The sequence below is a fragment of the Scyliorhinus torazame genome, chromosome 3, assembly GCF_047496885.1.
Source record: "Scyliorhinus torazame isolate Kashiwa2021f chromosome 3, sScyTor2.1, whole genome shotgun sequence".
NCBI lineage: Eukaryota > Metazoa > Chordata > Chondrichthyes > Carcharhiniformes > Scyliorhinidae > Scyliorhinus > Scyliorhinus torazame.
The window spans coordinates 370793304-370820216 of record NC_092709.1 but is presented as its reverse complement, the minus strand read 5'-3'; the positions used below and the strand labels follow the sequence as shown (position 1 = coordinate 370820216).

General features: G+C 45.0%; 1 protein-coding gene across 1 annotated transcript; it reads left to right on the top strand.

The window, feature by feature from the left end:
• The first annotated feature begins 16178 nt into the window (after positions 1 to 16178).
• On the top strand, positions 16179 to 20238 carry LOC140409449 (collagen alpha-1(XII) chain-like). Its single transcript, XM_072497882.1, has 4 exons — positions 16179 to 16311; positions 17325 to 17464; positions 18195 to 18327; positions 20219 to 20238. The coding sequence occupies exons 1-4, from the start codon at positions 16179 to 16181 to the stop codon at positions 20236 to 20238; spliced, it is 426 nt and encodes a 141-aa protein (XP_072353983.1).
• Positions 20239 to 26913: the final 6675 nt, after the last annotated feature.

Here is a 26913-nt window from a genome sequence, read left to right as displayed (position 1 = left end):
TCCAGATGATTATAAATGGGAATGAGACCAGCCAGGTTTTAGATAACCTGAAACCTGACACCTTATACAATGTTTCCCTTACTGGCATTTTCTCAGACAAGACGGAAAGTGACGAAGTCTCAGCCTCCGAGCGTACATGTAAGTACGTAGTATATAAAAATCTCCATTAGTCTTTTCTACCCCCTGACCAATTATCTTCAAATATTGAAAAGAGGACACAGTGACATGGAAAGCACATATCGTGATGTGCAGCAGATCATAATGTCCTTCAGGATGGGCTGTCGGATTAGTATGTTCCTCTGGGTCCTCGGCTTCTGCTGCAGCAGAGTATGAGGGAAGGCTGAAGGATTTGATTCTGTTTTCGTGAGAGAGAAGAAGGTTAAGAGGTAACTTAATTGAGGCATAGAAGATGGTCATAGGATTAGATAGAGTGGACAGTGAAAGTCTTTTTCTTTTTATAAATTTACAGCATCCAATTCATTTTTTCCAATTCAGGGGCAATTTAGCATGTTCAATTCACTTACCTTGCACATCTTTGGGCTATCGGGGCGAAACCCACGCATACATGTGGAGAATGTGCAATCTCCACACGGAGAGAGACCCAGAGCCAGGATCGAACCCGGGATCTCGGCGCCATGAGACTGCAGTGTTGTCACTGGGCCACCATGCTGCCCTTATGAGAACCTATTTCTTCGGATGGTGATGGTAGCCCGAGGGGACACCGCTTTAAATTGAGGAGAGATAGATGCATGACAGATGTCAGAGGTAGGTTCTTTACTCAGAGAGTAGTACGGGAGTGGAATACCCTGCCTGCAACAGTAGTGGGCTCGCCAATATTAAGGGCATTGGATAAACATATGGACGATAAGGGAATAGTGTAGATCGGCTTTAGAGTGGTTTCACAGGTCGGCGCAACACCGAGGGCCGAAGGGCCTGGACTGCACTGTCATGTTCTATGTTCTTAAGTGCCTCGGGAGAATATACTGCATTTAAGGCACTATATAAATGCATGTTATTGGTGAACAGTGCTAGTATATCAAATCTTTGCTCATATGGCCTCCCTTCCCTCACCATTTCTCCTCTGTCAGATTCTGTTACATTTCTGCTCTGTGCACATTTATGGTCTCATTCTTCTCACACAGTGGTTCCACCAGCACCATCAAACCTACACTTCTCGAACATCAGTGCGAACAGTATGCAGATCCACTGGGAACATGGATCGCCGGATGTGGCCCTCTACAAACTCAGCTGGGTTCCATCTGGGGGAACGGACAAAAAAGAGGTGATGAAATCCATGCGTTCTGCTTCCGGGTAGCTACAGCTGATTTTTAAATTTGCCTTGCAACATGCGAGTGTGAAGCAAAACCGCTGTCAGACAGATCTCTCTGTATTAACATGTTCCTCCTTTCCAGCAAAGATGTTTCATTGAATCCTTGTCATCTTTTCCACACTTGCGAATGAGTTGCATTCTCTGCTGGTCGTGGGGGCATGATCGCATTGAAAACGGCAGGTATTTTCCATTCCCAACAGGGACAGGCAAAGTGACGGGCAGGAATGGAAAATTTGGAGATCGTCCAAAACTCAATTGGGTGGGGTGAGCTCTTTAAACCATAACCTGCAAAAACATAAGCACATTCTTTCCGAATGGCATTACTGTGCTACACCGTGATCAGAAAGCTGCTTTCCGCATGGACCATATGCTCCTTAGTATAAAGATGTTGGGCTCAGTTGACCCACTCAAAGAAGAGCATTGGCGCAATGACCAAAACAGTCCAAATTAGTTTATTCCTTCAATTTCATTTTCTGCAGAAATACTCCACATGACCACTAGGGAATGCCACTGGGAAAGGTGGCTGCAGCCAAGGGCTGGTAAAGCATTTTAAGGTCATTGTGGCCCCTGAGTGATATCAAATTCAAACACCACCATTTAATTAAGGGAATCAGTTTTCAGAAAACAAATTGGTTTCATGCACTGAACCTATCTTGACCTTCGCTTTATGCCTATTCTTCCAGATGATTATAAATGGAAATGAGACCAGCCAGGTTTTAGATAACCTGAATCCTAACACCTTATATGATGTTTCCCTTACTGCCATCTACCCAGATAAGACGGAAAGTGACGAAGTCTCAGACTCCGAGCGTACATGTAAGTCTGTAGTATATAAAAATCTCCATTAGTCTTTTCTACCCCCTTATCAATTATCTTCAAATATTGAAAAGAGGACAAAGTGACATGGAAAGCACATGCTGCATATTGTGATGTGCAGCAAATCATAATGTCCTTCAGGATGGGCTGTGGGATTAGTATGTTCCCCTGGGTTCTCTGCTTCTGCTGCAGCAAAGTGTTTGAGGGAAAGCTGAGGGACTTGAGGCTGTCTTCGTCAGAGAGAGGAAGGTTAAGAAGTGACTTCATTGAGGCATACAAGATGATCATAGGATTAGAAAGGGTGGACAGTTAGAGACTTTTTCTTTTTATAAATTTACAGCACTCAATTCATTTTTTCCAATTAAGGGGTAATTTAGCATGTTCAATTCACTGACCTTGCACATTTTGGGTTGTGGGGGCGAAACCCACGAAAACACGGGGAGAATGTGCAAACTCCAAACGGACACTGACCCAGAGCCAGGATCGAACATGGGGCCTCGGCGCATTAAGAGTGCAGTGCTACCACTGCGCCACCGTGCTGCCCTTGTGAGAGCATTTTTCTTCGGATGGTGATGGCTAGCACGAGGGTACACAGCTTTAAATTGAGGCGAGATAGATATATGACAGATGTCAGAGGGAGGTTCTTTACTCAGAGTGTAGTAAGGGCGTCAAATTCACTGCCTGCAACAGTAGTGGACTCGCCAACATTAAGGGCATTGGATAAACATATGGACGATAAGGGAATAGTGTAGACCGGCATTAGAGTGGTTTCACAGGTCGGCGCAACATCGAGGGCCGAAGGGCCTGGACTACGCTGTAATGTTCTATGTTCTATGTTCTTAAGTGCCTCGGGAGATTTTCCGGCATTAAAGGCACTATATAAATGAAAGTTATTGGCGAACAGTGCTAGTATCTCAAATCTTTGCTCATATGGCCTCCCTTCCCTCACCATTTCTACTCTGTCAGATTCTGTTACATTTCTGCTCCATGTGCACCTTTATGGTCTCATTCTTCTCACACAGTGGATCGCCCAGCACCATCAAACCTACGCTTCTCGAACATCAGTGCGGACCGTATGCAGGTCCACTGGGATCATGGATCGCCGGATGTGGCCCTCTACAAACTCAGCTGGGTTCCATCTGGGGGAACGGACAAAAAAGAGGTGATGAAATCCATGCTTTCTGCTTCTGGGTAGCTCCAGCTGATTTTTAAATTTGCCTTGCAACATGCGAGTGTGAAGCAAAACCGCAGTCAGACAGATCTCTCTGTATGAAAATGTTCCTCCTTTCCAGCTACGATGTTTCAATGCATCCTTGTCATCCTTTCCACACTTGCTAATGAGTTGCATTCTCTGCTGGTCGTGGGGGCATGATCGCATTGAAAACGGCAGGTATTTTTCATTCCCAACAGGGACAGGCAAAGTGACGGGCAGGAATGGAACATTTGGCGATCTGCCAAAACTCAATTGGGTGGGATGAGCTCTTTAAACCATAACCTGCAAAAACATAAGCACATTCTTTCCGAATGGCATTACTGTGCTACACCGTGATCAGAAAGCTGCTTTCCGCATGGACCATATGCTCCTTAGTATTAAGATGTTGGGCTCAGTTGACCCACTCAAAGAAGAGCATTGGCGCAATGACCAAAACAGTCCAAATTAGTTTATTCCTTCAATTTCATTTTCTGCAGAAATACTCCACATGACCACTAGGGAATGCCACTGGTAAAAGCGGCTGCAGCCAAGGTCTGGTAAAGGATTTAAAGGTCATTGTGGCCCCTGAGTGATATCAAATTCAAACACCCCCATTTAATTAAGGCAATCAGTTTTCAGAAAACAAATTGGTTTCATGCACTGGACCTACCTTGACCTTTTCTTTATGCCTATTCGTCCAGGTGATTATAAATGGGAATGAGACCAGCCAGGTTTTAGATAACCTGAATCCTGACACCTTGTACAATGTTTCCCTTACTGCCATCTACCCAGACAAGATGGAAAGTGACGACGTCTCAGCCTCCGAGCGTACATGTAAGTCTTTAGTATAGAAAAATCACCATTAGTCTTTTCTTCTCCCTTACCAATTATCTTCAATAATTGAAAAGAGGACAAAGTGACATGAAAAGCACATGCTGCATATTGTGATGTGCAGCAGAGCACAATGTCCTTCAGGATGAGCTGTGGGATTAGGATGTTCCCCTGGGTTCTCTGCTTCTGCTGCAGCAAAGTGTATGAGGGAAAGCTGAGGGACTTGAGGCAGTTTTCGTTAGAGAGAAGAAGGTTATTAGGTGTCTTAATTGAGGCGTACAAGATGATCAGAGGATTAGATAGAGTGGACAGTGAGAGTATTTTTCTTAAATAAATTTAAAGTACCCAATTCATTTTTTCCAATTAAGGGGTCATTTAGCATGTTCAATTCTCCTACCTTGCACGTCTTTAGGTTGTGGGGGTGAAACCCTCTCAACACGGTGAGAATGTGCAAACTCCACACGGAAAGTGATCCTGAGCCAGGCTTGAACCTGGGACTTTGGCGCCGTAAGACTGCAGTGCTACCACTGCGCCACCGTGCTGCCCTTGTGAGAACTTTTTTCTTAGGATGTTGATGGTAGCACGAGGGGACACAGCTTTAAATTGAGGTGAGATAGATGTATGACAGGTCTCCGAGGTAGGTTCTTTACCCAGAAAGTGGAATGGGCGTGGAATTCCTGCCTGCAACAGTAGTGGACACGCCAACATTAAGGGCATTGGATAGACAGATGGACGATAAGGGAATAGTGTAGATGGGCTTTAGAGTGGTTTCACAGGTCGGCACAACACCGAGGGCCGAAGGGCCTGGATTGCGCTGTAATGTTCTATGTTCTATGTTCTTAAGTGCCTCGGGAGATTTACAGCATTAAAGGCACTACATAAATGCAAGTTATTGGCGAACAGTGCTAGTATCTCAAATCTTTGCTCATATGGCCTCCCTCATATGGCCTCCCTTCCCTCACCATTTCTACTCTGTCAGATTCTGTTACATTTCTGCTCCATGTGCACATTTATGGTCTCATTCTTCTCACACAGTGGATCGCCCAGCACCATCAAACCTACGCTTCTCGAACATCAGTGCGGACCGTATGCAGGTCCACTGGGATCATGGATCGCCGGATGTGGCCCTCTACAAACTCAGCTGGGTTCCATCTGGGGGAACGGACAAAAAAGAGGTGATGAAATCCATGCTTTCTGCTTCTGGGTAGCTCCAGCTGATTTTTAAATTTGCCTTGCAACATGCGAGTGTGAAGCAAAACCGCTGTCAGACAGATCTCTCTGTATGAAAATGTTCCCCCTTTCCAGCAACGATGTTTCAATGCATGCTTGTCATCCTTTCCACACTTGCTAATGAGTTGCATTCTCTGCTGGTCGTGGGGGCATGATCGTATTCAAAACGGCAGATATTTTCCATTCCCAACAGGGACAGGCAAAGTGACGGGCAGGACTGGAACATTTGGCGATCTGCCAAAACTCAATTTGGTGGGATGAGCTCTTTAAACCATAACCTGCAAAAACATAAGCACATTCTTTCCGAATGGCATTACTGGACTACACCGTGATCAGAAAGCTGCTTTCCGCATGGACCATATGCTCCTTAGTATTAAGATGTTGGGCTCAGTTGACCCACTCAAAGAAGAGCATTGGCGCAATGACCAAAAGAGTCCAAATTAGTTTATTCCTTCAATTTCATTTTCTGCAGAAATACTCCACATGACCACTAGGGAATGCCACTGGGAAAGGTGGCTGCAGCCAAGGGCTGGTATAGTATTTAAGGTCATTGTGGCCCCTGAGTGACATCAAATTCAAACACCCCCATTTAATTAAGGGATTCAGTTTTCAGAAAACAAATTGGTTTCATGCACTGAACCTATCTTGACCTTCGCTTTATCCCTATTCTTCCAGATGATTATAAATGGGAATGAGACCAGCCAGGTTTTAGATCACCTGAATCCTAACACCTTATATAATGTTTCCCTTACTGCCATCTACCCAGACAACAAGGAAAGTGACGAAGTCATAGACTCCGAGCGTACATGTAAGTCTGTAGTACATAAAAATCTCCATGTGCCTTTTCTACTCCCTGACCAGTTATCTTCAAATATTGAAAAGAGGACAAAGTGACATGGAAAGCACATATCGTTATGTGCAGCAGATCATAATGTCCTTCAGGATGGGCCGTCGGATTAGTATGTTCCCCTGGGTTCTCTGCTTCTGCTGCAGCAAAGTGTATGAGGGAAAGCTGAGAGACTTGAGGCTGTTTTCGTTAGAGAGAAGAAGGTTAAGAGGTGACTTGATTGAGGCATACAAGATGATCAGAGGATAAGATAGAGTGGACAGTGAGAGCCTTTTTCTGAAATAAATTTAAAGTACCCATTTCATTTTTTCCAAATAAGGGGCAATTTAGAATATTCAATTCACCTACCTTGCACATCTTTGGGTTGTGGGGGCAAAACCCTCAAAACACGGTGAGAATGTGCAAACTCCACACGGAGAGTGACCAAGAGCCAAGCTCGAACCTGGGACCTCGGCGCCGTGAGACTGCAGTGCTACCACTGCGCCACCATGCTGCCCTTGTGAAAGCCTTTTTCTTCGGATGGTGATGGTAGCATGAGGGGACACAGCTTTAAATTGAGGAGAGATAGATATATGACAGATGTCAGAGGTCGGTTCTTTACTCAGAGAGTAGTAAGGGCGTGGAATTCCCTGCCTACAACAGTAATGGGCTCGCCAACATTAAGGGCATTGGATGAACATATGGATGATAAGGGACTGGTGCAGATGGGTTTTAGAGTGGCTTCATCGATTGGCGCAACACCGAGGGCCGAAGGGCCTGGACTGCGCTGTAATGATCTATGTTCTACGTTCTTAAGTGCCTCGGAGGATTTTACTGCATTAAAGGCACAATATAAATGCAAGTTATTGGCGAACAGTGCCAGTATCTCAAATCTTTGCTCATATGTCCTTCCTTCCCTCACCATTTCTACTCTGTCAGATTCTGTTACATTTCCGCTCCATGTGCACATTTATGGTCTCATTCTTCTCACACAGTGGTTGGCCCAGCACCATCAAACCTACACTTCTCGAACATCAGTGCGAACAGTTTGCAGATCCACTGGGAACATGGAACGCCGGCTGTGGACCTTTACAAACTCAGCTGGGTTCCATCTGGGGGAACGGACAAAAAAGAGGTGATGAAATCCATGCTTTCTGCTTGTGGGTAGCTCCAGCTGATTTTTAAATTTGCCTTGCAACATGCGAGTGTGAAGCAAAACCGCTGTCAGACAGATCTCTCTGTATGAAAATGTTCCTCCTTTCCAGCAAAGGTGTTTCATTGCATCCTTGTCATCCTTTCCACACTTGCTAATAAGTTGCATTCTCTGCTGGTCGTGGGGGCATGATCGCATTGAAAACGGGAGGTATTTTCCATTCCCAACAGGGACAGGCAAAGTGACGGGCAGGACTGGAACATTTGGAGATCGTCCAAAACTCAATTGGGTGGGATGAGCTCTTTAAACCATAACCTGCAAAAACATAAGCACATTCTTTCCGAATGGCATTACTGTACTACACCGTGATCAGAAAGCTGCTTTCCGCATGGACCATATGCTCAGTATTAAGATGTTGGGATCAGTTGACCCATTCAAGGAAGAGCATTGGCGCAATGACCAAAACAGTCCAAATTAGTTTATTCCTTCAATTTCATTTCCTGCAGAAATACTCCACATGACCACTAGGGAATGCCACTGGGAAAAGTGGCTGCAGCCAAGCGCTGTTCAAGGATTTTAAGGTCATTGTCGCCCCTGAGTGATATCAAATTCAAACAACCCCATTTAATTAAGGCAATCAGTTTTCAGAAAACAAATTGGTTTCATGCACTGAACCTATCTTGACCTTCGCTTTATGCCTATTCTTCCAGATGATTATAAATGGGAATGAGACCAGCCAGGTTTTAGATAACCTGAATCCTGACACCTTATATGATGTTTCCCTTACTGGCATATACTCAGACAAGACGGAAAGTGACGAAGTCTCAGCCTCCGAGCGTACATGTAAGTCTGTAGTATATAAAAATCTCCATTAGTCTTTTCTACCCCCTTACCAATTATCTTCAAATATTGAAAAGAGGACAAAGTGACATGGAAGCACATGCTGCATATTGTGATGTGCAGCAGATCATAATGTCCTTCAGGATGGGCTGTGGGATTATTATGTTCCCCTGGGTCCTCTGCTTCTGCTACAGCAAAGTGTATGAGGGAAGGCTGAAGGACTTGAGGCTGATTTCGTGAGAGAGAAGAAGGTTAAGAGGTGACTTAATTGAGGCATACAAAATGATCAGAGAATTAAATAGAGTGGACAGTGAGAGTCTTTTTTTTTCTCTAAATTTCAGCACCCAATTCATTTTTTCCTATTCAGGGGCAATTTAGCATGTTCAATTCACTTACCTTGCACATCTTTGGGCTGTCGGGGCGAAACCCACGCAACTATGGGGAGAATGTGCAAACTCCACACGGAGAGAGACCCAGAGCCAGGATCGAACCCGGGACCTCGGCGCCGTGAGACTGCAGTGTTATCACTGGGCCACCATGCTGCCCTTATGAGAACCTTTTTCTTCGGATGGTGATGGTAGCACGAGGGGCCACAGCTTTAAATTGTGGAGAGATAGATATATGACAGATGTCAGAGGTAGGTTCTTTACTCAGAGAGTAGTACGGGTGTGGAATTCCCTGCATGCAACAGCAGTGGACTCGCCAACATTAAGGGCATTGGATAAACATTTGGACGATAAGGGAACAGTGTAGATCGGCTTTAGAGTGGTTTCACAGGTCGGCGCAACACCGAGGGCCGAAGGGCCTGGACTGCGCTGTAATGTTCTATGTTCGTAAGTGCCTCGGGAGATTTTACTGCATTTAAGGCACTATATGAATGCATGTCATTGGCGAACAGTGTTAGTATCTGAAACCTTTGCTCAAATGGCCTCCCTTCCCTCACCATTTGTACCCTGTCAGATTCTGTTACCTTTCTGCTGCATGTGCACATTTATGGTCTCATTCTTCTCACACAGTAGTTCGCCCAGCACCATCAAACCTACGCTTCTCGAACATCAGTGCGAACAGTTTGCAGATCCACTGGGATCATGGATCGCCGGATGTGGACCTCTACAAACTCAGCTGGGTTCCATCTGGGGGAACGGACAAAAAAGAGGTGATGAAATCCATGCTTTCTGCTTCTGGGTAGTTCCTGCTGATTTTTAGATTTGCCTTGCAACATGCGAGTGTGAAGCAAAACCGCTGTTAGACAGATCTCTCTGTATGAAAATGTTCCTCCTTTCCAGCAAAGATGTTCATTGCATCCTTGTCATCCTTTCCACACTTGCTAATGAGTTGCATTCTCTGCTGGTCGTGGGGGCATGATCGCATTGAAAACGGGAGGTATTTTCTATTCCCAACAGGGACAGGCAAAGTGACGGGCAGGAATGGAAAATTTGGAGATCGGCCAAAACTCAATTGGCTGGGATGAGCTCTTTAAACCATAACCTGAAAAAACATAAGCACATTCTTTCCGAATGGCATTACTGTACCACACTGTGATCAGAAAGCTGCTTTCCGCATGGACCATATGCTCCTTAGTATTAAGATGTTGGGCTCAGTTGACCCACTCAAAGAAGATCATTGGCGCAATGACCAAGACAGTCCAAATTTGTTTATTCCTTCAATTTAATTTTCTGCAGAAATACTCCACATGACCACTAGGGAATGCCACTGGGAAAGGTGGCTGCAGCCAAGGGCTGGAAAAGGTTATTAAGGTCATTGTGGCCCCTGAGTGATATCAAATTCAAACACCCCCATTTAATTATGGCAATCAGTTTTCAGAAAACAAATTGGTTTCATGCACTGAACCTATCTTGACCTTCGCTTTATGCCTATTCTTCCAGATGATTATACATGGGAATGAGACCAGCCAGGTTTTAGATAACCTGAATCCTGACACCTTATATGATGTTTCCCTTACTGCCATCTACCCAGACAAGACGGAAAGTGACGAAGTCTCAGCCTCCGAGCGTACATGTAAGTCTGTAGAATATAAAAATCTCCATTAGTCTTTTCTACCCTCTTACCAATTATCTTCAAATATTGAAAAGAGGACAAAGTGACATGGAAAGCACATGCTGCATATTGTGATGTGCAGCAGATCATAATGTCCTTCAGGATGGGCTGTGGGATTAGTATGTTCCCCTGGGTTCTCAGCTTCTGCTGCAGTAAAGTGTATGAGGGAAAGCTGAGGGACTTGAGGATGTTTTCGTCAGAGAGAAGGAGGTTAAGAGGTGACTTAATTGAGGCAGACAAGATGATCAGAGGATTTGAAAGGGTGGACATTTAGAGCCTTTTTCTTTTTATAAATTTACAGCACCCAATTCATTTTTTCCAATTAAGGGGTAATTTAGCATGTTCAATTCACTTACCTTGCACATTTTGGGTTGTGGGGGTGAAACCCACGAAAACACGGGGAGAATGTGCAAACTCCAAACGGAGACTGACCCAGAATTTGGATCGAACCCAGGACCTCGGCTCCGTGAGACTGCTGTGTTATCACTGGGCCACCATGCTGCCCTTATGAGAACCTTTTTCTTTGGATGGTGATGGTAGCACGAGGGGCCACAGCTTTAAATTGAGGCGAGATAGATATATGACAGATGTCAGAGGGAGGTTCTTTACTCAGAGTGTAGTAAGGGTGTCAAATTCCCTGCCTGCAACAGTAGTGGACTCGCCAACATTAAGGGCATTGAATAAATATATGGACGATAAGGGAATAGTGTAGATCGGCTTTAGAGTGGTTTCACAAGTCGGCGCAACATCGAGGGCCGAAGGGCCTGGACTGCGCTGTAATGTTCAATGTTCTATGTTCTTAAGTGCCTCGGGAGATTTTCCGGCATTAAAGGCACTATATAAATGCAAGTTATTGGCGAACAGAGCTAGTATCTCAAATCTTTGCTCATATGGCCTCCCTTCCGTCACCATTTCTACTCTGTCAGATTCTGTTACATTTCTGCTCCATGTGCACATTTATGGTCTCATTCTTCTCACACAGTGGATCGCCCAGCACCATCAAACCTACGCTTCTCGAACATCAGTGCGGACCGTATGCAGGTCCACTGGGATCATGGATCGCCGGATGTGGCCCTCTACAAACTCAGCTGGGTTCCATCTGGGGGAACGGACAAAAAAGAGGTGATGAAATCCATGCTTTCTGCTTCTGGGTAGCTCCAGCTGATTTTTAAATTTGCCTTGCAACATGCGAGTGTGAAGCAAATCCGCAGTCAGACAGATCTCTCTGTATGAAAATGTTCCTCCTTTCCAGCTACGATGTTTCAATGCATCCTTGTCATCCTTTCCACACTTGCTAATGAGTTGCATTCTCTGCTGGTCGTGGGGGCATGATCGCATTGAAAACGGCAGGTATTTTTCATTCCCAACAGGGACAGGCAAAGTGACGGGCAGGAATGGAACATTTGGCGATCTGCCAAAACTCAATTGGGTGGGATGAGCTCTTTAAACCATAACCTGCAAAAACATAAGCACATTCTTTCCGAATGGCATTACTGTGCTACACCGTGATCAGAAAGCTGCTTTCCGCATGGACCATATGCTCCTTAGTATTAAGATGTTGGGCTCAGTTGACCCACTCAAAGAAGAGCATTGGCGCAATGACCAAAACAGTCCAAATTAGTTTATTCCTTCAATTTCATTTTCTGCAGAAATACTCCACATGACCACTAGGGAATGCCACTGGTAAAAGCGGCTGCAGCCAAGGTCTGGTAAAGGATTTTAAGGTCATTGTGGCCCCTGAGTGGTATCAAATTCAAACATCCCCATTTAATTAAGGCAATCAGTTTTCAGAAAACAAATTGGTTTCATGCACTGGACCTACCTTGACCTTTTCTTTATGCCTATTCGTCCAGGTGATTATAAATGGGAATGAGACCAGCCAGGTTTTAGATAACCTGAATCCTGACACCTTGTACAATGTTTCCCTTACTGCCATCTACCCAGACAAGATGGAAAGTGACGACGTCTCAGCCTCCGAGCGTACATGTAAGTCTTTAGTATAGAAAAATCACCATTAGTCTTTTCTTCTCCCTTACCAGTTATCTTCAATAATTGAAAAGAGGACAAAGTGACATGAAAAGCACATGCTGCATATTGTGATGTGCAGCAGAGCACAATGTCCTTCAGGATGAGCTGTGGGATTAGGATGTTCCCCTGGGTTCTCTGCTTCTGCTGCAGCAAAGTGTATGAGGGAAAGCTGAGGGACTTGAGGCAGTTTTCGTTAGAGAGAAGAAGGTTATTAGGTGTCTTAATTGAGGCGTACAAGATGATCAGAGGATTAGATAGAGTGGACAGTGAGAGTATTTTTCTTAAATAAATTTAAAGTACCCAATTCATTTTTTCCAATTAAGGGGTCATTTAGCATGTTCAATTCTCCTACCTTGCACGTCTTTAGGTTGTGGGGGTGAAACCCTCTCAACACGGTGAGAATGTGCAAACTCCACACGGAAAGTGATCCTGAGCCAGGCTTGAACCTGGGACTTTGGCGCCGTAAGACTGCAGTGCTACCACTGCGCCACCGTGCTGCCCTTGTGAGAACTTTTTTCTTAGGATGTTGATGGTAGCACGAGGGGACACAGCTTTAAATTGAGGTGAGATAGATGTATGACAGGTCTCCGAGGTAGGTTCTTTACCCAGAAAGTGGAATGGGCGTGGAATTCCTGCCTGCAACAGTAGTGGACACGCCAACATTAAGGGCATTGGATAGACAGATGGACGATAAGGGAATAGTGTAGATGGGCTTTAGAGTGGTTTCACAGGTCGGCACAACACCGAGGGCCGAAGGGCCTGGATTGCGCTGTAATGTTCTATGTTCTATGTTCTTAAGTGCCTCGGGAGATTTACAGCATTAAAGGCACTACATAAATGCAAGTTATTGGCGAACAGTGCTAGTATCTCAAATCTTTGCTCATATGGCCTCCCTCATATGGCCTCCCTTCCCTCACCATTTCTACTCTGTCAGATTCTGTTACATTTCTGCTCCATGTGCACATTTATGGTCTCATTCTTCTCACACAGTGGATCGCCCAGCACCATCAAACCTACGCTTCTCGAACATCAGTGCGGACCGTATGCAGGTCCACTGGGATCATGGATCGCCGGATGTGGCCCTCTACAAACTCAGCTGGGTTCCATCTGGGGGAACGGACAAAAAAGAGGTGATGAAATCCATGCTTTCTGCTTCTGGGTAGCTCCAGCTGATTTTTAAATTTGCCTTGCAACATGCGAGTGTGAAGCAAAACCGCTGTCAGACAGATCTCTCTGTATGAAAATGTTCCCCCTTTCCAGCAACGATGTTTCAATGCATGCTTGTCATCCTTTCCACACTTGCTAATGAGTTGCATTCTCTGCTGGTCGTGGGGGCATGATCGTATTCAAAACGGCAGATATTTTCCATTCCCAACAGGGACAGGCAAAGTGACGGGCAGGACTGGAACATTTGGCGATCTGCCAAAACTCAATTTGGTGGGATGAGCTCTTTAAACCATAACCTGCAAAAACATAAGCACATTCTTTCCGAATGGCATTACTGGACTACACCGTGATCAGAAAGCTGCTTTCCGCATGGACCATATGCTCCTTAGTATTAAGATGTTGGGCTCAGTTGACCCACTCAAAGAAGAGCATTGGCGCAATGACCAAAAGAGTCCAAATTAGTTTATTCCTTCAATTTCATTTTCTGCAGAAATACTCCACATGACCACTAGGGAATGCCACTGGGAAAGGTGGCTGCAGCCAAGGGCTGGTATAGTATTTAAGGTCATTGTGGCCCCTGAGTGACATCAAATTCAAACACCCCCATTTAATTAAGGGATTCAGTTTTCAGAAAACAAATTGGTTTCATGCACTGAACCTATCTTGACCTTCGCTTTATCCCTATTCTTCCAGATGATTATAAATGGGAATGAGACCAGCCAGGTTTTAGATCACCTGAATCCTAACACCTTATATAATGTTTCCCTTACTGCCATCTACCCAGACAACAAGGAAAGTGACGAAGTCATAGACTCCGAGCGTACATGTAAGTCTGTAGTACATAAAAATCTCCATGTGCCTTTTCTACTCCCTGACCAGTTATCTTCAAATATTGAAAAGAGGACAAAGTGACATGGAAAGCACATATCGTTATGTGCAGCAGATCATAATGTCCTTCAGGATGGGCCGTCGGATTAGTATGTTCCCCTGGGTTCTCTGCTTCTGCTGCAGCAAAGTGTATGAGGGAAAGCTGAGAGACTTGAGGCTGTTTTCGTTAGAGAGAAGAAGGTTAAGAGGTGACTTGATTGAGGCATACAAGATGATCAGAGGATAAGATAGAGTGGACAGTGAGAGCCTTTTTCTGAAATAAATTTAAAGTACCCATTTCATTTTTTCCAAATAAGGGGCAATTTAGAATATTCAATTCACCTACCTTGCACATCTTTGGGTTGTGGGGGCAAAACCCTCAAAACACGGTGAGAATGTGCAAACTCCACACGGAGAGTGACCAAGAGCCAAGCTCGAACCTGGGACCTCGGCGCCGTGAGACTGCAGTGCTACCACTGCGCCACCATGCTGCCCTTGTGAAAGCCTTTTTCTTCGGATGGTGATGGTAGCATGAGGGGACACAGCTTTAAATTGAGGAGCGATAGATATATGACAGATGTCAGAGGTCGGTTCTTTACTCAGAGAGTAGTAAGGGCGTGGAATTCCCTGCCTACAACAGTAATGGGCTCGCCAACATTAAGGGCATTGGATGAACATATGGATGATAAGGGACTGGTGCAGATGGGTTTTAGAGTGGCTTCATCGATTGGCGCAACACCGAGGGCCGAAGGGCCTGGACTGCGCTGTAATGATCTATGTTCTACGTTCTTAAGTGCCTCGGAGGATTTTACTGCATTAAAGGCACAATATAAATGCAAGTTATTGGCGAACAGTGCCAGTATCTCAAATCTTTGCTCATATGTCCTTCCTTCCCTCACCATTTCTACTCTGTCAGATTCTGTTACATTTCCGCTCCATGTGCACATTTATGGTCTCATTCTTCTCACACAGTGGTTGGCCCAGCACCATCAAACCTACACTTCTCGAACATCAGTGCGAACAGTTTGCAGATCCACTGGGAACATGGAACGCCGGCTGTGGACCTTTACAAACTCAGCTGGGTTCCATCTGGGGGAACGGACAAAAAAGAGGTGATGAAATCCATGCTTTCTGCTTGTGGGTAGCTCCAGCTGATTTTTAAATTTGCCTTGCAACATGCGAGTGTGAAGCAAAACCGCTGTCAGACAGATCTCTCTGTATGAAAATGTTCCTCCTTTCCAGCAAAGGTGTTTCATTGCATCCTTGTCATCCTTTCCACACTTGCTAATAAGTTGCATTCTCTGCTGGTCGTGGGGGCATGATCGCATTGAAAACGGGAGGTATTTTCCATTCCCAACAGGGACAGGCAAAGTGACGGGCAGGACTGGAACATTTGGAGATCGTCCAAAACTCAATTGGGTGGGATGAGCTCTTTAAACCATAACCTGCAAAAACATAAGCACATTCTTTCCGAATGGCATTACTGTACTACACCGTGATCAGAAAGCTGCTTTCCGCATGGACCATATGCTCAGTATTAAGATGTTGGGATCAGTTGACCCATTCAAGGAAGAGCATTGGCGCAATGACCAAAACAGTCCAAATTAGTTTATTCCTTCAATTTCATTTCCTGCAGAAATACTCCACATGACCACTAGGGAATGCCACTGGGAAAAGTGGCTGCAGCCAAGCGCTGTTCAAGGATTTTAAGGTCATTGTCGCCCCTGAGTGATATCAAATTCAAACAACCCCATTTAATTAAGGCAATCAGTTTTCAGAAAACAAATTGGTTTCATGCACTGAACCTATCTTGACCTTCGCTTTATGCCTATTCTTCCAGATGATTATAAATGGGAATGAGACCAGCCAGGTTTTAGATAACCTGAATCCTGACACCTTATATGATGTTTCCCTTACTGGCATATACTCAGACAAGACGGAAAGTGACGAAGTCTCAGCCTCCGAGCGTACATGTAAGTCTGTAGTATATAAAAATCTCCATTAGTCTTTTCTACCCCCTTACCAATTATCTTCAAATATTGAAAAGAGGACAAAGTGACATGGAAGCACATGCTGCATATTGTGATGTGCAGCAGATCATAATGTCCTTCAGGATGGGCTGTGGGATTATTATGTTCCCCTGGGTCCTCTGCTTCTGCTACAGCAAAGTGTATGAGGGAAGGCTGAAGGACTTGAGGCTGATTTCGTGAGAGAGAAGAAGGTTAAGAGGTGACTTAATTGAGGCATACAAAATGATCAGAGAATTAAATAGAGTGGACAGTGAGAGTCTTTTTTTTTCTCTAAATTTCAGCACCCAATTCATTTTTTCCTATTCAGGGGCAATTTAGCATGTTCAATTCACTTACCTTGCACATCTTTGGGCTGTCGGGGCGAAACCCACGCAACCATGGGGAGAATGTGCAAACTCCACACGGAGAGAGACCCAGAGCCAGGATCGAACCCGGGACCTCGGCGCCGTGAGACTGCAGTGTTATCACTGGGCCACCATGCTGCCCTTATGAGAACCTTTTTCTTCGGATGGTGATGGTAGCACGAGGGGCCACAGCTTTAAATTGTGGAGAGATAGATATATGACAGATGTCAGAGGTAGGTTCTTTACTCAGAGAGTAGTACGGGTGTGGAATTCCCTGCATGCAACAGCAGTGGACTCGCCAACATTAAGGGCATTGGATAAACATTTGGACGATAAGGGAACAGTGTAGATCGGCTTTAGAGTGGTTTCACAGGTCGGCGCAACACCGAGGGCCGAAGGGCCTGGACTGCGCTGTAATGTTCTATGTTCGTAAGTGCCTCGGGAGATTTTACTGCATTTAAGGCACTATATGAATGCATGTCATTGGCGAACAGTGTTAGTATCTGAAACCTTTGCTCAAATGGCCTCCCTTCCCTCACCATTTGTACCCTGTCAGATTCTGTTACCTTTCTGCTGCATGTGCACATTTATGGTCTCATTCTTCTCACACAGTAGTTCGCCCAGCACCATCAAACCTACGCTTCTCGAACATCAGTGCGAACAGTTTGCAGATCCACTGGGATCATGGATCGCCGGATGTGGACCTCTACAAACTCAGCTGGGTTCCATCTGGGGGAACGGACAAAAAAGAGGTGATGAAATCCATGCTTTCTGCTTCTGGGTAGTTCCTGCTGATTTTTAGATTTGCCTTGCAACATGCGAGTGTGAAGCAAAACCGCTGTTAGACAGATCTCTCTGTATGAAAATGTTCCTCCTTTCCAGCAAAGATGTTCATTGCATCCTTGTCATCCTTTCCACACTTGCTAATGAGTTGCATTCTCTGCTGGTCGTGGGGGCATGATCGCATTGAAAACGGGAGGTATTTTCTATTCCCAACAGGGACAGGCAAAGTGACGGGCAGGAATGGAAAATTTGGAGATCGGCCAAAACTCAATTGGCTGGGATGAGCTCTTTAAACCATAACCTGAAAAAACATACGCACATTCTTTCCGAATGGCATTACTGTACCACACTGTGATCAGAAAGCTGCTTTCCGCATGGACCATATGCTCCTTAGTATTAAGATGTTGGGCTCAGTTGACCCACTCAAAGAAGATCATTGGCGCAATGACCAAGACAGTCCAAATTTGTTTATTCCTTCAATTTAATTTTCTGCAGAAATACTCCACATGACCACTAGGGAATGCCACTGGGAAAGGTGGCTGCAGCCAAGGGCTGGAAAAGGTTATTAAGGTCATTGTGGCCCCTGAGTGATATCAAATTCAAACACCCCCATTTAATTATGGCAATCAGTTTTCAGAAAACAAATTGGTTTCATGCACTGAACCTATCTTGACCTTCGCTTTATGCCTATTCTTCCAGATGATTATACATGGGAATGAGACCAGCCAGGTTTTAGATAACCTGAATCCTGACACCTTGTACAATGTTACCCTTACTGCCATCTACCCAGACAAGACGGAAAGTGACGACGTCTCAGCCTCCGAGAGTACATGTAAGTCTGTAGAATATAAAAATCTCCATTAGTCTTTTCTACCCTCTTACCAATTATCTTCAAATATTGAAAAGAGGACAAAGTGACATGGAAAGCACATGCTGCATATTGTGATGTGCAGCAGATCATAATGTCCTTCAGGATGGGCTGTGGGATTAGTATGTTCCCCTGGGTTCTCAGCTTCTGCTGCAGTAAAGTGTATGAGGGAAAGCTGAGGGACTTGAGGATGTTTTCGTCAGAGAGAAGGAGGTTAAGAGGTGACTTAATTGAGGCAGACAAGATGATCAGAGGATTTGAAAGGGTGGACATTTAGAGCCTTTTTCTTTTTATAAATTTACAGCACCCAATTCATTTTTTCCAATTAAGGGGTAATTTAGCATGTTCAATTCACTTACCTTGCACATTTTGGGTTGTGGGGGTGAAACCCACGAAAACACGGGGAGAATGTGCAAACTCCAAACGGAGACTGACCCAGAATTTGGATCGAACCCAGGACCTCGGCGCCGTGAGACTGCTGTGTTATCACTGGGCCACCATGCTGCCCTTATGAGAACCTTTTTCTTTGGATGGTGATGGTAGCACGAGGGGCCACAGCTTTAAATTGAGGCGAGATAGATATATGACAGATGTCAGAGGGAGGTTCTTTACTCAGAGTGTAGTAAGGGTGTCAAATTCCCTGCCTGCAACAGTAGTGGACTCGCCAACATTAAGGGCATTGAATAAATATATGGACGATAAGGGAATAGTGTAGATCGGCTTTAGAGTGGTTTCACAAGTCGGCGCAACATCGAGGGCCGAAGGGCCTGGACTGCGCTGTAATGTTCAATGTTCTATGTTCTTAAGTGCCTCGGGAGATTTTCCGGCATTAAAGGCACTATATAAATGCAAGTTATTGGCGAACAGAGCTAGTATCTCAAATCTTTGCTCATATGGCCTCCCTTCCGTCACCATTTCTACTCTGTCAGATTCTGTTACATTTCTGCTCCATGTGCACATTTATGGTCTCATTCTTCTCACACAGTGGATCGCCCAGCACCATCAAACCTACGCTTCTCGAACATCAGTGCGGACCGTATGCAGGTCCACTGGGATCATGGATCGCCGGATGTGGCCCTCTACAAACTCAGCTGGGTTCCATCTGGGGGAACGGACAAAAAAGAGGTGATGAAATCCATGCTTTCTGCTTCTGGGTAGCTCCAGCTGATTTTTAATTTGCCTTGCAACATGCGAGTGTGAAGCAAAACCGCTGTCTGACAGATCTCTCTGTATGAAAATGTTCCTCCTTTCCAGCAACGATGTTTCAATGCATCCTTGTCATCCTTTCCACACTTGCGAATGAGTTGCATTCTCTGCTGGTCGTGGGGGCATGATCGCATTGAAAACGGCAGGTATTTTCCATTCCCAACAGGGACAGGCAAAGTGATGGGCAGGACTGGAACATTTGGCGATCTGCCAAAACTCAATTGGGTGGGATGAGCTCTTTAAACCATAACCTGCAAAAACATAAGCACATTCTTTCCGAATGGCATTACTGTACTACACCGTGATCAGAAAGCTGCTTTCCGCATGGACCATATGCTCCTTAGTATTAAGATGTTGGGCTCAGTTGACCCACTCAAAGAAGAGCATTGGCGCAATGACCAAAACAGTCCAAATTAGTTTATTCCTTCAATTTAATTTTCTGCAGAAATAATCCACATGGCCACTCGGGAATGCCACTGGTAAAAGAGGCTGCAGCCAAGGTCTGGTAAAGGATTTTAAGGTCATTGTGGCCACTGAGTGATATCAAATTCAAACACCCCCATTTAATTAAGGGAATCAGTTTTCAGAAAACAAATTGGTTTCATGCACTGAACCTACCTTGACCTTTGCTTTATGCCTATTCGTCCAGGTGATTATAAATGGGAATGAGACCAGCCAGGTTTTAGATAACCTGAATCCTGACACCTTGTACAATGTTTCCCTTACTGCCATCTACCCAGACAAGACGGAAAGTGACGACGTCTCAGCCTCCGAGAGTACATGTAAGTCTTTAGTATAGAAAAATCACCATTAGTCATTTCTTCTCCCTTACCAGTTATCATCAATTATTGAAAAGAGGACAAAGTGACATGAAAAGCACATGCTGCATATTGTGATGTGCAGCAGAGCACAATGTCCTTCAGGATGGGCTGTGGGATTAGTATGTTCCCCTGGGTTTCTGCTTCTGCTGCAGCAAAGTGTATGAGGGAAAGCTGAGGGACTTGAGGCTGTTTTTGTTCGAGAGAAGAAGGTTAAGAGGTGTTTTAATTGAGGCATACAAGATGATCAGAGGATTAGATAGAGTGGACAGTGAGAGCATTTTTCTTAAATAAATTTAAAGTACCCAATTCATTTTTTCCAATTAAGGGGTCATTTAGCATGTTCAATTCTCCTACCTTGCACGTCTTTAGGTTGTGGGGGTGAAACCCTCAAAACACGGGGAGAATGTGCAAACTCCACACAGAAAGTGATCCTGAGCCAGGCTCGAACCCGGGACTTCGGCGCCGTGAGACTGCAGTGCTACCACTGCGCCACCGTGCTGCCCTTGTGAGAACCTTTTTCTTAGGATGTTGATGGTAGCACGAGGGGACACAGCTTTAAATTGAGGAGAGATAGATGTATGACAGATCTCCGAGGTAGGTTCTTTACCCAGAAAGTGGAATGGGCGTGGAATTCCTGCCTGCAACAGTAGTGGACACGCCAACATTAAGGGCATTGGATAAACAGATGGACGATAAGGGACTTGTGTAGATGGGCTTTAGAGTGGTTTCACAGGTCGGCACAACACCGAGGGCCGAAGGGCCTGGATTGCGCTGTAATGTTCTATGTTCTATGTTCTTAAGTGCCTCGGGAGATTTTACAGCATTAAAGGCACTACATAAATGCAAGTTATTGGCGAACAGTGCTAGTATCTCAAATCTTTGCTCATATGGCCTCCCTCATATGGCCTCCCTTCCCTCACCATTTCTCCTCTGTCAGATTCTGTTACATTTCTGCTCCATGTGCACATTTATGGTCTCATTCTTCTCACACAGTGGATCGCCCAGCACCATCAAACCTACGCTTCTCGAACATCAGTGCGGACCGTATGCAGGTCCACTGGGATCATGGATCGCCGGATGTGGCCCTCTACAAACTCAGCTGGGTTCCATCTGGGGGAACGGACAAAAAAGAGGTGATGAAATCCATGCTTTCTGCTTCTGGGTAGCTCCAGCTGATTTTTAAATTTGCCTTGCAACATGCGTGTGTGAAGCAAAACCGCTGTCTGACAGATATCTCTGTATGAAAATGTTCCTCCTTTCTAGCAACGATGTTTCAATGCATCCTTGTCATCCTTTCCACACTTGCTAATGAGTTGCATTCTCTGCTGGTCGTGGGGGCATGATCGCATTGAAAACGGCAGGTATTTTCCATTCACAACAGGGACAGGCAAAGTGACGGGCAGGACTGGAACATTTGGCGATCTGCCAAAACTCAATTGGGTGGGATTAGCTCTTTAAACCATAACCTGCAAAAACATAAGCACATTCTTTCCGAATGGCATTACTGTACTACACCGTGATCAGAAAGCTGCTTTCCGCATGGACCATATGCTTCTTAATATTAAGATGTTGGGCTCAGTTGACCCACTCAAAGAACAGCATTGGCGCAATGACCAAAACAGTCCAAATTAGTTTATTCCTTCAATTTAATTTTCTGCAGAAATACTCCACATGACCACTAGGGAATGCCACTGGTAAAGGCGGTTGCAGCCAAGGGCTGGTAAAGGATTTAAGGTCATTGTGGCCCATGAGTGATATCAAATTCAAACACCACCATTTAATTAAGGGATTCAGTTTCAGAAAACAAATTGGTTTCATGCACTGAACCTATCTTGACCTTCGCTTTATCCCTATTCTTCCAGATGATTATAAATGGGAATGAGACCAGCCAGGTTTTAGATCACCTGAATCCTAACACCTTATATAATGTTTCCCTTACTGCCATCTACCCAGACAACAAGGAAAGTGACGAAGTCATAGACTCCGAGCGTACATGTAAGTCTGTAGTACATAAAAATCTCCATTCGTCTTTTCTACTCCCTGACCAGTTATCTTCAAATATTGAAAAGAGGACAAAGTGACATGGAAAGCACATATCGTTATGTGCAGCAGATCATAATGTCCTTCAGGATGGGCCGTCGGATTAGTATGTTCCCCTGGGTTCTCTGCTTCTGCTGCAGCAAAGTGTATGAGGGAAAGCTGAGAGACTTGAGGCTGTTTTCGTTAGAGAGAAGAAGGTTAAGAGGTGACTTAATTGAGGCATACAAGATGATCAGAGGATAAGATAGAGTGGACAGTGAGAGCCTTTTTCTGAAATAAATTTAAAGTACCCATTTCATTTTTTCCAAATAAGGGGCAATTTAGAATATTCAATTCACCTACCTTGCACATCTTTGAGTTGTGGGGGCAAAACCCTCAAAACACGGGGAGAATGTGCAAACTCCACACGGAGAGTGACCAAGAGCCAAGCTCGAACCTGGGACCTCGGCGCCGTGAGACTGCAGTGCTACCACTGCGCCACCATGCTGCCCTTGTGAAAGCCTTTTTCTTCGGATGGTGATGGTAGCATGAGGGGACACAGCTTTAAATTGAGGAGAGATAGATATATGACAGATGTCAGAGGTCGGTTCTTTACTCAGAGAGTAGTAAGGGCGTGGAATTCCCTGCCTACAACAGTAATGGGCTCGCCAACATTAAGGGCATTGGATGAACATATGGATGAAAAGGGACTGGTGTAGATGGGTTTTAGAGTGGCTTCATCGGTTGGCGCAACACCGAGGGCCGAAGGGCCTGGACTGCGCTGTAATGATCTATGTTCTACGTTCTTAAGTGCCTCGCAGGATTTTACTGCATTAAAGGCACAATATAAATGCAAGTTATTGGCGAACAGTGCCAGTATCTCAAATCTTTGCTCATATGGCCTTCCTTCCCTCACCATTTCTACTCTGTCAGATTCTGTTACATTTCCGCTCCATGTGCACATTTATGGTCTCATTCTTCTCACACAGTGGTTGGCCCAGCACCATCAAACCTACACTTCTCGAACATCAGTGCGAACAGTTTGCAGATCCACTGGGAACATGGAACGCCGGCTGTGGACCTCTACAAACTCAGCTGGGTTCCATCTGGGGGAACGGACAAAAAAGAGGTGATGAAATCCATGCTTTCTGCTTCTGGGTAGCTCCAGCTGATTTTTAAATTTGCCTTGCAACATGCGAGTGTGAAGCAAAACCGCTTTCAGACAGATCTCTCTGTATGAAAATGTTCCTCCTTTCCAGCAAAGATGTTTCATTGCATCCTTGTCATCCTTTCCACGCTTGCTAATGAGTTGCATTCTCTGCTGGTCGTGGGGGCATGATCGCATTGAAAACGGCAGGTATTTTCCATTCCCAACAGGGACAGGCAAAGTGACGGGCAGGACTGGAACATTTGGAGATCTGCCAAAACTCAATTGGGTGGGATGAGCTCTTTAAACCATAACCTGCAAAAACATAAGCACATTCTTTCCGAATGGCATTACTGTACTACACCGTGATCAGAAAGCTGCTTTCCGCATGGATCATATGCTCCTTAGTATTAAGATGTTGGGCTCAGTTGACCCACTCAAAGAAGAGCATTGGCGCAATGACCAAAACAGTCCAAATTAGTTTAGAACATAGAACATAGAACAATACAGCGCAGTACAGGCCCTTCGGCCCACGATGTTGCACCGAAACAAAAGCCATCTAACCTACACTATGCCATTATCATCCATATGTTTATCCAATAAACTTTTAAATGCCCTCAATGTTGGCGAGTTCACTACTGTAGCAGGTAGGGCATTCCACGGCCTCACTACTCTTTGCGTAAAGAACCTACCTCTGACCTCTGTCCTATATCTATTACCCCTCAGTTTAAAGTTATGTCCCCTCGTGCCAGCCAAATCCATCCGCGGGAGAAGGCTCTCACTGTCCACCCTATCCAACCCCCTGATCATTTTGTATGCCTCTATTAAGTCTCCTCTTAACCTTCTTCTCTCCAACGAAAACAACCTCAAGTCCGTTAGCCTTTCCTCATAAGATTTTCCCTCCATACCAGGCAACATCCTGGTAAATCTCCTCTGCACCCGCTCCAAAGCCTCCACGTCCTTCCTATAATGCGGTGACCAGAACTGTACGCAATTTATTCCTTCAATTTCATTTTCTGCAGAGATACTCCACATGACCACTAGGGAATGCCACTGGGAAAGGTGGCTGCAGCCAAGCGCTGTTAAAGGATTTTAAGGTCATTGTCGCCCCTGAGTGATATCAAATTCAAACAACCCCATTTAATTAAGACAATCAGTTTTCAGAAAACAAATTGGTTTCATGCACTGAACCTATCTTGACCTTCGCTTTATGCCTATTCTTCCAGATGATTATAAATGGGAATGAGACCAGCCAGGTTTTAGATAACCTGAATCCTGACACCTTATATAATGTTTCCCTGACTGGCATATACTCAGACAAGACGGAAAGTGACGAAGTCTCAGCCTCCGAGCGTACATGTAAGTCTGTAGTATATAAAAATCTCCATTAGTCTTTTCTACCCCCTTACCATTTATCTTCAAATATTGAAAAGAGGCCAAAGTGACATGGAAGCACATGCTGCATATTGTGATGTGCAGCAGATCATAATGTCCTTCAGGAAGGGCTGTGGGATTATTATGTTCCCCTGGGTCCTCTGCTTCTGCTACACCAAAGTGTATGAGGGAAGGCTGAAGGACTTGAGGCTGATTTTGTGAGAGAGAAGAAGGTTAAGAGGTGACTTATTTGAGGCATACAAAATGATCAGAGAATTAGATAGAGTGGACAGTGAGAGTCTTTTTTTTTCTCTAAATTGCAGCACCCAATTCATTTTTTCCAATTCAGAGGCAATTTAGCATGTTCAATTCACTTACCTTGCACATCTTTGGGCTGTCGGGGCGAAACCCACGCAACCATGGGGAGAATGTGCAAACTCCACACGGAGAGAGACCCAGAGCCAGGATCGAACCTGGGACCTCGGCGCCGTGAGACTGCAGTGTTATCAGGGCCACCATGCTGCCCTTATGAGAACCTTTTTCTTCGGATGGTGATGGTAGCATGAGGGGCCACAGCTTTAAATTGAGGCGAGATAGATATATGACAGATGTTAGAGGGAGGTTCTTTACTCAGAGTGTAGTAAGGGTGTCAAATTCCCTGCCTGCAACAGTAGTGGACTCGCCAATATTAAGGGCATTGAATAAATATATGGACGATAAGGGAATAGTGTAGATCGGCTTTAGAGTGGTTTCACAAGTCGGCGCAACATCGAGGGCCGAAGGGCCTAGACTGCGCTGTAATGTTCAATGTTCTATGTTCTTAAGTGCCTCGGGAGATTTTCCGGCATTAAAGGCACTATATAAATGCAAGTTATTGGCGAACAGTGCTAGTATCTCAAATCTTTGCTCATATGGCCTCCCTTCCGTCACCATTTCTACTCTGTCAGATTCTGTTACATTTCTGCTCCATGTGCACCTTTATGGTCTCATTCTTCTCACACAGTGGATCGCCCAGCACCATCAAACCTACGCTTCTCGAACATCAGTGCGGACCGTATGCAGGTCCACTGGGATCATGGATCGCCGGATGTGGCCCTCTACAAACTCAGCTGGGTTCCATCTGGGGGAACGGACAAAAAAGAGGTGATGAAATCCATGCTTTCTGCTTCTGGGTAGCTCCAGCTGATTTTTAATTTGCCTTGCAACATGCGAGTGTGAAGCAAAACCGCTGTCTGACAGATCTCTCTGTATGAAAATGTTCCTCCTTTCCAGCAACGATGTTTCAATGCATCCTTGTCATCCTTTCCACACTTGCGAATGAGTTGCATTCTCTGCTGGTCGTGGGGGCATGATCGCATTGAAAACGGCAGGTATTTTCCATTCCCAACAGGGACAGGCAAAGAGACGGGCAGGACTGGAACATTTGGCGATCTGCCAAAACTCAATTGGGTGGGATGAGCTCTTTAAACTATAACCTGCAAAAACATAAGCACATTCTTTCCGATTGGCATTACTGGACTACACCGTGATCAGAAAGCTGCTTTCCGCATGGACCATATGCTCCTTAGTATGAAGATGTTGGGCTCAGTTGACCCACTCAAAGAAGAGCATTGGCGCAATGACCAAAACAGTCCAAATTAGTTTATTCCTTCAATTTAATTTTCTGCAGAAATAATCCACATGGCCACTCGGGAATGCCACTGGTAAAAGCGGCTGCAGTCAAGGTCTGGTAAAGGATTTTAAGGTCATTGTGGCCACTGAGTGATATTAAATTCAAACACCCCCATTTAATTAAGGGAATCAGTTTTCAGAAAACAAATTGGTTTCATGCACTGAACCTACCTTGACCTTTGCTTTATGCCTATTCTACCAGGTGATTATAAATGGGAATGAGACCAGCCAGGTTTTAGATAACCTGAATCCTGACACCTTGTACAATGTTTCCCTTACTGCCATCTACCCAGACAAGACGGAAAGTGACGA